This window comes from Quercus robur, chromosome 9 (genome assembly GCF_932294415.1).
Source record: "Quercus robur chromosome 9, dhQueRobu3.1, whole genome shotgun sequence".
Classification (NCBI taxonomy): Eukaryota; Viridiplantae; Streptophyta; class Magnoliopsida; order Fagales; family Fagaceae; genus Quercus; species Quercus robur.
In genome coordinates this window covers 6,745,235-6,757,506 of record NC_065542.1, presented here as the reverse complement: position 1 = coordinate 6,757,506, position 12,272 = coordinate 6,745,235, and the positions used below count along the sequence as shown (strand labels likewise).

General features: G+C 31.6%; 1 protein-coding gene across 1 annotated transcript; it reads right to left on the bottom strand.

Moving 5' to 3' along the window:
• Positions 1–5,101: 5,101 nt before the first annotated feature.
• LOC126699508 (protein RESPONSE TO LOW SULFUR 3-like) lies at positions 5,102–5,867 on the bottom strand. Its single transcript, XM_050397367.1, has one exon. The coding sequence runs from the start codon at positions 5,749–5,751 to the stop codon at positions 5,407–5,409; it is 345 nt and encodes a 114-aa protein (XP_050253324.1). The 5' UTR covers positions 5,752–5,867; the 3' UTR covers positions 5,102–5,406.
• Between the last annotated feature and the right edge of the window lie 6,405 nt (positions 5,868–12,272).

Sequence of the window (12,272 nt, the reverse complement as noted above, 5' to 3'; positions counted from 1 at the left end):
GCAATTGGGAATAAAGTCTCCATTGCAAGTTAAAGGCCCTGCAATCAAGTAAGCAAGTAAGCATTCAATGTCAGCAAGTAAGCATGTAAGCATTCAAGTAAGCAAATATGCAAGTAAGCAAGTAATGAAGTCATGAACATGAGCTAGATGATAATACTTTCTGCCTGTCACTGATGAATGCCAGATTGAGCTCCTCTGGCCTGCCAATGTCATTTGCAAGCTGCTTCAAGAACCAAATCCAACTATCCTTATTCTCTTGCTCAATTATAGCCATTGCCACTGGAAATATATTGTCATTTCCATCCTTGGCAATGGCAGACAATAATTGCCCACCTAACATACCCTTCAGGTGGCATCCATCCAACCCAACAAAGGGTCTACAACTACCTAGAAAGCCAACTTTCTGAGCATTGTACCTAATGCACATCCTCTTAAACTTGGATTCTACATTCTCATTTTCCATCTCTGTTTGCAAAATCACTTTGCTTCCTACATCTGTCCTTCTTATCATTTTTGCATAATCTCTAAGTAGGCCATACTGAGCCTCTTCATTCTTAGTAATCAAACCCCTAACTGCCTTCCTTGATCTATACACCTGGCTAATACTTAAATCAATTAAAATCTGCTGCATCACAAGGTGCTTAACACCTGAGACCTCCTAATTAGGATTCTTATCAAAATCCTCCAAATACCTGTTTGTCACATAGGCTGATGTAACTTGCCCATTTTGAAATGTTAGGGGGCAAGTACACTCAGGATTAAGTGTCTTGATCTTAAATGTGCACTTTCCAGTCACTATTGAGGTATAAAACCTCCATCTATAATTGTTCTTACAATGTATATAAATCTTCTTCTTTTCATTCAACTTCCACTTGATATCAATGTGATGCTGAATCACATACTCCCTTAAAGCCTTTCTAAACACCTTAGAGTTTGGAAACTTCATCCCTACCACCAACCTAACATTTGTCATATCAGTCCTCTCAATGAATTCTGGGTTGACAGGCCTCTGGTCATCATCAGAACCATCCACACTTGCAATATCATCCTCTAAAGCTGGTTCAGCTCACTCCTTATCTAAATCTATGTTTGGAAGAGGAACATTGCTTGGACCAGGTGTATCTATGTTTGGTTGATGTGTATTAGTGTTTGGATGAGGTGTATCAGTGGTTGGTTGAGGTGTATCAGTGGTTGGAACAATGTTAGGGTCAAATGGAATTGTGTGAGGTGGAGAAGACTCACCAAAAATGTCATCAACAAAGTCTTCTTCTTCCAGACCTTTATTCAACCAATCAAACTCCTCCTCTACCCCCACACTAGCATCACCCCCTGTAGTAGCTCTTGCACCACCCCCTACACCAGGCCCTACACCAACCCCTGCACTCTCTATAGCAACCCTTGCACCAGCCCTTGCACCAACCCCTACACCGTCAGGAACTTCAACTGCAAGTGGAGCATAACCACTCTCCACATATAGTATGATGGTATCTCTTGGCCCTCCCTCATTAAGCTTACACATAGGCACCATATCTTTATCATCTTGTATGAGCCTCAAGTCTTGCTCCAAGTTGCCCCTAGGACCTAATTAATGAACCCTACACGGTTCATCAATCCCCAATTCCTTACATATACCTTTTATTTCAAAATAACTAAACCTCTCAGGATCCCTATACACTATTTCAACTTTCCCACCAAAGTATTCTAAACTAGAGTTCCACAAAAAAGTACCCCCATAATGTACCTCGAATTTCACTTCCTTATCAGCCATCTGCAATAACAAATTACCATTTGACACATACACAATTAACAATTAAAGAATTGTAAACAATAGACACAAAAGAGTAAACACTTGCAAGTTTCTATTTTGCTTTTGGGATTCAACACACACATCAGAGGGACCGCATTTTTTGCTTTACTTTTGTTTTTGTTTTACTAATAAGCACATGCAAACACTAAAATTTAAACCCAACAGAAACTTAGGTCTACTGTGAGACACAATGACCACGACAGACAAAATGCCCATAAACAAACACAAATCCAAACAACAGGTGCTCACATTTTTCATAAACATCAACAAACACAACCAATATTCTCATTACATTACATGTAACATTGACCATTGATTGATTACTCAAAAAACTATAAAACAACCACAAACCCAAATTAAAAACCCAAACAGTGACTGATTTCTTACCAGGATTTTAGTCCCTCAAACAACCTGTTGCTCGTCTAAGTTTATACTTGCAGCACTATTTCAATATTAGATGCAGAATGGGTTTCTACTAGGATTTTCGTGTTTCTAGGACTCGTGAGGAAAGGATTCAATGGTTTGTGTTTTTGATCCCTGTTATGTTCTGATTTTTAATAAAAGGGTGTTTTTCTAACATCTGAGGGTGAAGTGGGTAACGGATTGAAGTTCAGGTGGGTAAAGTGTAAAGTTTTAAACCATGGGTAGGCAAAGTAAAAACGGGTCATACCACAGGTAGGTTTACTGTAATTATCCCATGATTGAAACATGGCAAATTAAGGCATGCGGATGCCTAGAACATGCCACCCATTACATTACAAGTTTGATGTGGCTATGCATTTCCCAAGTGATGCCAAAATGGCATGCCATTTTTTTTGGCAAGTGCGTAGCTGATAAGTTGCTGCATCCTTTTTACATTTGCCTTTGTTAAAGAATGTTGTACCGACAGAAATTAAGATGAATTTAATATTTCATCAAAATGATAATTATATACATTCTTTTTATATAAAAAAAATAAGGTAAATTGTGGACAAATATCATAAAGTGCCACTTCGTAATGAGTTTGTGTACAAATCATAAATTATTGATAGATGTTTATATTTTTTTTTATAAAAAAAATCTACTTATTAGATTTACAACTCATAATTAAATATTTTTTTGTGTCAAATATTTACTATTTGTTAACACGTACTTAAAACATTCCTAAATAAAGTTCCTTTTAGATATGCCGACGGTGCTATCTTGAGATTTCAATATGTTTTGACACTTTTTTGTATCAATCATTCCGATCACTTTTTTTTTTTTCTCTTTCATTATTTCACTTTCATCTTTCTTTGTCACATATATGCTCTAATTTTTTTTTTATGGGAACATATATGCTCTAATTTGGTGATGAATTCAAGATCAATCTAATCTTGAGTTGATTCTTAAAAAAGAAAAAAAAAAAAAAAAGAAAGAAAAGAAATAGTCTTGAGTTTGAGACCAATTCAAATTTTATATAAAGTGTAAATACCATCAAAAACTTCCGATCAATGTTTATCCGATTCCATTCTATCCAGTTTCATTTTCATTTCATGCAGCGCCAATTTTTTGCAAGTGTATAGCTGATAAGTTATTGCGTCCTTTTTACATTTGCCTTTGTTAAAGAATGTTGTACCGATAGAAATTAAGATGAATTTAATATTTCATCAAAATGATAATTATATACATTCTTTTTATATAAAAAATAAAGTAAATTGTGGACAAATATCATAAAGAGCCACGTCGTAATGAGTTTGTGTACAAATCATAAATTATTGATAGATGTTTATATATATATTTTTTTTAAATCTACTTATTAGATTTACAACTCATAATTAAATATTTTTGTGTCGAATATTTACTATTTGTTAACACGTACTTAAAACATTCCTAAATGAATTTCCTTTTACATATATTGATGGTGTTATCTTGGGATTTCAATATGTTTGAGACTTTTTTGTATAAATCATTCCGATCACTTTTTTTTTTTTTTCTCTTTCATTATTTCATTTTCATCTTTCTTTGTCACATATATGCTCTAATTTTTTTTTTTTTTTATGGGAACATATATGCTCTAATTTGGTGATGAATTCAAGATCAATCTAATCTTAAGTTGATTCTTATAAAAGAAATAGTCTTGAGTTTGAGACCAATTCAAATTTTATATAAAGTGTAAATACTATCAAAAACTTCCGATCAATGTTTATCCGATTCCATTCTATCCAGTTTCATTTTCATGTCGTGCAGTGCCAATTTTTTGTTGGGGTATCTTCAATGTCGATGGTAAATGTACATATGTAGCTTTAATCTCACTGATTTGATGGATTCTTTTTCATTATTATTTCATAAAAAAAATTGTGCGTCGGTGTGGGTGGAGTGTTTATGACTTTTTGTAAAGAATAAACTGATTGCCATCAATGGAAAACTCTCTCTTACCATAATGTCAAAAGTATTAGATCCAAAGCGTCAAAAAAGAAAAAGACCCAAAGCCTCATTTCACAATTCCGTTGCTTGCCACCTCTAAAGAGTCTAAACACTTTACGGTGAAGACTTAAAGCACCCTCTGGGGTCTCTTTTTTCTATCTTTTTTGTCATTTGCGGAACTTATTGCTGAAATTTTGCAGTAAGATACTAGAGACTTAACCTGACAAATTATGAGTAATGGAGGTCCACCATTTTACTCTATCACCCACAACTCGTCACTTATGACAAAAGTGACAAATTGGAATAAAAATTGTGAATTTTTTTGTGTTCCAAGGCGTAGGGCTGTCTACATTAAAAACCAAACCTGGCCCATGAACTAACAGTCGTTCATTCCTCTGCTCTATTACGACCTCACATTTTACCTTTTTCTTCCAACAGAAAATAAATATGACCCCATCTCGTGCTTTCCTAGTCTCTATTGGGTATTCACCATTACTTGCAACCAATTTTCTTCTACAGTTATATGTCGCCTTCTCTTTCATATTTTATCTTTACTTTGCCTTCCAAAATCTTCTTTCTTCTACACCATCCACTCTTCTCATCTCACAAGTCACAATTTGGAAGACTTTACACGTAGGAATGACGGTTGTAGCGAGATTATCATCCTAATCAAAACTTATCTAATAATTCATTTTTAAACAGTGGACGAATAAAAAAAAAGACAAAGAACATACAGCCCTTGAATTGAATGCTTTTGATCAAGATGATCTAGAGGCTCCAAGAGTTGAACTGATAATTATTATTGTTTATTTAATAAATATACATTCAACTTTAAATTTCATTTTCTCCAATGTAATTATCAAGTTATTAAGAATAAAAAAGTGAAAAAAAAAAGTCTAGAGGCAGAAGTAAAAAATGAGAAATTTGACATTAAAAAAACCAAAAGATTAACAAAATCATGAACAAAAATTTCTTACATTACATTCCTAAAATCACAACTTTATAACATCACTAATTACCACCATACAAACCTCTCTCAATTCACACGCAAACACACACACACACACAAAAGAAGAGAGGATGCATGAGGGGTTAATGATATTTTTCACCCCGGATAAATCGATAATTACAATCGAAAAAGGGTGATTTGAATCTTGACGTTTCTAGATATAAACCAATTAAATTACAAGACTCTTAACATCTCGGCCTCGGTTTCAGTATTGAAACAAGGCTGGAGAGGAAGAGGTGGAGGATTGAGGGAGGTGGGTCCTTGAGATTTGGTCCATGAGAGAAAGAACCCGAGCGTTGTACTCACGAGCCTGGTGTACAGACTCAGCCTCGAGCTCACCAAGCTGCGAGCACAGCCTCTCCTCAGCCTCCTCAGCAATTCTGAGTCTCTCCCATGCTCTCTGTAGCTCCTTCCTCATCTCCTCCTCTCTCTCCTGACTCTTCCTAAGCTCTCTCTCCAACTCCATGTTCCTCTTCCTAAGCCTAATCTCCTCTTCTTCTCTGCTTTTCTTCGCTTCAACAACTAGAAAAGCTCCCATTGTTGGTGCCATTTTTTTTTTCTGCGTCTCTCTCTCTCTTTATATCTATTCTTTAAAAGGTGGCTATATTTAACTAGTGCTCAGCTCTCTCTGCCTTTCTTTCTCTGTTTTGCTTATAATTAGGCTTAGCAAGATGTTGAATATATAGACTTACAGATGTGTAGAATATGGGTGTCTAGGTTCAATGTACCTTGTCCTTTTCTAGATTCATTTTTTTGCTTACGTGTTTGCTTTGCTATCAGAGGTTGAATCTCGACGGTTTGAGATGAATTTTTTTCTTTTTTTTGACAAAAGTGATAGAAAGAGATGATAATTTTTACTCTGGGCATTGTTAGCATATTAATATTTGTTAATGAATTAAGTAAAAAAGTTTTGGAATATAAAAAATTGTAAAAAAAATCAATATTTTATCATAATACTTTAAGATATTCGTTAACATTTTCCGTTAACTAAAATAAGAACTCGTGGATCATTAATCAATCTCGTTTCATTCAACACTAAGCCGAAATCATATTAAGTTATTTACTAATATAATAACCGCATAATAAAGTCAAAATCTAAAACAAACTAACAATATTTGTTACCAACCATCAAACACAAATTTTTTTTTCTTATTTTTATTTTTAGTTTGATAAATTGTTACAGATTCACTACTATGAAACAAAGTATCTTACTTGGCAAAAAAAAATATATCTTTGAAATTGTTCTGTTGATCCATTTTTTATTTTGGTAATTTTGATTAGTGGATAATGACTACTAACATCTTTTTTATTCTTATCAATCGTAATTTATAAACTCAATAAGTTATGAATAATTGTGTCTAGATACATAACGTGGGCTTGCCATCAATTTTTGCTTTAAAGGATTTAATTTATTTGTTTGTGCATAGTTTTTTAAAGTTTAAATATTTCCAAGTACAATCATATTTTAATCAAATTTCAACATATAAGCATTGAAAAAAAAAAAAAAAAAAGAGGCTGCATCCAAATGCTCATTTACTCAATTTTTGGGTTGGTTCAGTTTAACAAAAATGCAAAATGAGTAAATGGAAATTGAGAAAAAAAAAAAAAAAAGGATATAATATTTTGCTCTATGATATTTAAAGAAGCGAATGAACTTTTTCTTTTTATGGGTTGAAGAAGTATGATGCATTTATAATTTCATAAGGCAAAAACATATTACCCTGGAGAAGCAAATAAGGCTGATCAATCATGTTCTAACCTGGTGGTCCTTAGATAGCTCTTTCCTTATTTATTTATTTATTTTTTTCCTCTTTAGAATGGCTTGATCCACACATTTGTAAATGTACTTTATGAGAAGCTCGGTCTTCGATCCCTAGCCTTTTGTATCCTTCCTTGCTGGTTCATTTTGGCAATAAAACTTTTCTATTTCATTAAAAAAAAAAAAAACATTAAGATATTTTTGTGTTTGACAATTGACATATCATATTTACTGAAGGATCAGTTGTTGGCTTGTTGCAGGGTGGATGCTTATCTTGAATAACTCAACTTTGTTGCACACACCACACAATCAAAGACAGGACAAAAGAGTTTCTCAAAAAAAAAATAAATTTTGACAGGACAAAAGAGCTACGAGGTGACACCGGTGTGGTTCAGCGCTAAGATCCTCCAACAATCAAGTCAAAAAGATTTCTCTATCCTTTAGCGAATAGAGAATATATGGGTTCTTGCTTATACCTTGTCTGGTTCGCTAAATCCTCAATTTATTAGGCTTTTGAGGCATTGATCTTGTTGATAATTTGCTATTAATTATAATTAATCACCTTAATCATTTGGAGATTAGTTATTGACGTTTGTGGTTCTCTGTTCGAATTTTGAACATGGTGTTGGTGCCTTATATAACTATATTAGCACATTAGAAGGCTGCGTTTGTATAAACTATTATAAAATAGCGCTTTGAGTTTAAAATGAGCGTTTGTTAAAAAAGTTATGAGAAGTTCTTATTGTAAAATGACGTTTTAGGTTTTAAAAAAAGTGTTTTTCAAATCGCCTAATCAAATAGACTCTAAATTGTCTTATGATGTGGAAGATTTTCTATCAGATAGACGATCTTATGCACCATCATTAGCCCCCTAATTACTAATGACCTTTCAGTCTAATAGCACCAGCACCTTTGCAGTGGGTCAATGCTTATGATTTAATCCCTCCATAAATTCATCTAGCCAAAAAGATAAAAAGTGATATTAACCTTTTAACTCAATCAAACTAAATTGTTTGTATTTAATTTTGTTTGATTTAAAACGGAACCAAATTAAAAAATTAAAAAAAAAAAAACCAAATTAATCAGTCAGATTCAAGTACACCATAACCAAGTTGCTCTCCCACTTGCTATCTATTTCTTCAATTTACTAGGTTTTATTTTTATTTTGATTGGTTATTACAAAATATCTTCTAATAATTTGTCTTGCGCCACTAACCTGAGAAGCACTATCTACCCCAATCAATGAATAAACAAATCTATTAAAAAAAATTGAATAAAAAAATCTATTAGTGCTTTAGTAAGTCAACAACAATTGGGAACAAAATAATTATCAATATCAATATCACTGTTATTATTGGTTGAATAACTTAAGCATGAAACACGTATGAATCCACAGTCCACAGACTCCACACACATGATCCATATTGGTCAATCTGATACTGCGAATGTTAATGAAAGATTTCTTGCCCATTAACATTTGATAAACTTGCTTAATTTAAATTCAATTGCTTGAGATTGTGGAGTTTACAAAGTCAAATAGTTCTGTTTGAATTATTTACAGTTTATACCGTAAATTATAGACTCGTGTTGGACATCATACAATTGTGCTTCAACTTTTTTGATGGTTCAGCTCCTTTTAACATGGTCAATTGCTTTTATATTCAAAATTCAAGATAGTACTTCTCTTTTTTATATGAAGGGTTTAGGATTTTTTTTTTATATTAATTTTTGCCTTTTGACTACATTGGGTTCTTTGTCATTAAAGTTTATATAATGAGTATGTTGTCAAAAGCTTCATTTACAACAAAACATCTTGATCTTATGGCAAAAACTAATTGAAGGACCCTTTCTCCTTTTAACATAGTCAATTGCTTTTATATTCAAAATTCAAGATAGCACTTCTCTTTTTTATATGAAGGGTTTAGGATTTTTTTTTTATATTAATTTTTTGCCTTTTGACTACATTGGGTTCTTTGTCATTAAAGTTTATATAATGAGTATGGTGTCAAAAGCTTCATTTACAACACAACATCTTGATCTTATGGCAAAAACTAATTGAAGGACCCTTTGTATAAATAAATAGTACTAAATAATCTCAAGTTATCTAAGACAAACAAATATTCCAATTAGCAAGATAGCTCATTTAAAGAAAGATACTTGACAAAATAGAGGGAGAGGAAAAGAAAAAAAAACATTTGATGCAATTAAACTATTGGTTTTTATTTTTATTTTTACAGAAAGCGTCAAATTTTATTTATAATAAAAAGCAAAAGATACATCATGAAGAAGAGCTTATTGTATAAAACAAGAACTCTCTTCAATCCAAACGGAAAAATCAATAATATTTAAAGCAATTTTAGTTAACAAATAAGCAAAACAATAGTCTATACACATAAAAAATTTCAACCCAACGAAATTCATGCATAGAGGATGTCATCCCATAAACTATTGGCTTTTTAGTAATAAAAGCTAATTAAGCTCGAGCCAAAAATCAATATCTACATCAAGTGTTTTGCACTTTGTGACACAAAATTAGGCAACCTTCATTAACTAAACCAATCAATTAACATTAAAAAGTCTTTGACACAGTGATGAGTGATGCAATTGCTTGCTCTAGCTTTAGCTGTTATGAGCAACTTCGATCGTTTCCATGCTGTAGATTTGGGTGTCGTAAGAAACTTTGTTACTTCTCTGGCTTCCTGGTGAAAATGAGCCACAAATCTTGTCAATTAATCAACATCTCCACGTCTATTGCCAATCGAATATGAATATAAAAATGGGTAAAAAAAAAAACCTATGTATTGCTTATCCAATTCGTATGGCCTTGTTGGACTTGAAAGAAATCAGTTTCTTGTTGGTTGTGGAAATGTGGTGACTGATGAGTACTAAATACAATTGTTAAATTCACGGGCAAGGACCCTTAATTAAAAAATGGGTACTGGGTCCTTCATTAAAGTTCTCTTTGTGGTTTTTTTTTTTTTTTTGGGAGGGGAGGTGTGACTTGTGAGGGAATAAAGATATATGAATTTATGAAAGTGTTAACTAATTATTTTATGTGAATTATAGTTAGCTTAATTAATAAAAATTTTGTCATTGAATAAGAAATCTATAGTTCAAATCACACTCTCTATTTATAAGGAAAAAAGAGAGGCTAAACTTCATTTCATTTTCGTTTAATTAAGTCATCTAAGTTTCAAACTTATCCAATTCCCTTTTTTATTTAAATGTTATCAATTAACTAATGAAAAAATATATATATATTTTTTTTAAAATTATCACATAAAAAATCTATAAACTACTCCCTTTTTTATTAATTTTATAATTTTTTTATGTGAAAATACTGAATTGATTAAATTTGAAATTTAGAGAACTCAATTAAATAAAGATAAAATTAAATAATTGAAATCAATTTTAGCCAAACTTAAAGCGTGCAATTTGTATTTTAACAATCAAATAAAAAAAATGCTACATCCATTACGTTTTTACAACAAATCGTAAGCGGTAGGTTATAATTGATTGTTATTGAGTGGGCAAAAAAGTAATTTCAGTGGTATGTTCAAATTAAAACTAATAACAACTTATCACCTATAATTTATTGTGAAAATATTATAAACGTAACACTTCTAAAAAAAAATAATAACTATCTATTTCTTAATTTATAATGGTTTTAGCCTCTTCACCTTCGGAAAGGTTAAAGGAGTAAAAGAAATTTATTATTAAGCCGACAAAATTTGGATCAATTACGATGAATAATGATGTGTTTAAAATAAATTAAGTAAAGATTTCATTTTCAACTCAATATCCAAGCCTTTTTTTTTTGCCACCCAAACCCCACCATTAGAATATTACAAGAATATTCGAATCTAGCCATTAGTGGGCTTTTGACTACACTGTTGATGATTCCCATGTCACATTATCGTAAATTATGTTTATCATGAATAAGGGCCCTCCTCCCCAATCATGAAGGCCCAATGTCTAATCTCACGTACTCATGTCTTTGTCCACATTTCATATCAATAATTTTTTCTTTTCTTTTCATGGGAGGTGGCAAGTGGCAGCGTCTTCAACTTTATATTGACAGTTTTTAGTTGGGATTTACTCGTGTGTGTCCTTTGGGTACATGTTAGTAAACTATTTTAGAAAATTTTTATGAAAAAATAAAAAAATAATTTACTATTTTGACAATTTTTTCAATTTCTCATAAAAAAATTTCCCAAAATGGATAGTTAATATATGCCTTAAGGCACACATTAACCAGACCCATTTTAGTTTATTAGTAATTGAACTAACAATATGTTAGAGACCTATGGGTTTATGTTTGTGTAATTGATAGAGTCTCTTATCATCAAATAAGAACTCTAGGATTCGATCTTGCCTACACCAAAAATCAATTAGTGTCTTGATTTAATGATAAAAAGTTATTATCAAAATTAAATATCATAGGTTAAAACTCTCTTCAAAAATATATGTTAGAGATCTAAGTTCGATTCAATATATTGTGATATGGAAATAAGAAGTTGTTTGTGTTTTAATGTATGTCCCAAATTTAAAGTTTACAAATCTTTTAATTAGTATGTCAAGTAATACAAATACTAATAAGGCCTAATAGGTTAAATAATTGAGTGAATTTATGGACATATGTGATATGAATAATCAACTTAAAAGTTATGAATTTTTTTTTAATTTTTAAAAGATAACCCTTTTTCTGAAAAGATTATGAGTTGTTCTAAAAACTCATGTTATTCCCATTCAAATAATGTTCCTAGAAGAATCATAACTTTTTGTTGTCTACAAATTTGGGGCTTGAATCATAGTCAAATAGGGTATGATCATACCCGCTCTAATGCATCAAAATATCAAAGTTGTAAGAAATCCACTAAAAATAAAACTTCATATTTATGTCGGTAGTTGGTGACTTTGATAGTTTGATGCATCTTGGATGTGAATTGCTTTCTTTTTCTTCATTTTTTTTTTTTTTTTGGGTATTATTGTATTGTATAGGAACACACATTCTAGCTTGTATTACATCTTATGATTAGTTTCCAGTTAGTTAAATATTAGTCTCTCCTTATATAAACTTTCAATGGACTTATTGTAACATTGAGTATAATTCAAGATAATTAAGAGATTTGGGTTCAATTCTTGCCTACACCAAAAACCAATTAACGTTTTGGTCTAATAATAAAGAGTTATCATCAGGCGCGGACGCCATAAATTGGAACACTCCTACAAAAAAAAAAAAAAAAAAAGAGAGATAGTTAAGAAGTATCCGTAACGATTTTCCACTACAAACATAGGTCATTAGTTATGTA

Coding starts and splice junctions, on each gene's coding strand:
- LOC126699508 (XM_050397367.1), bottom strand. CDS start 5,751: ATGGCACCAACAATGGGAGCTTTTCTAGTTGTTGAAGCGAAGAAAAGC.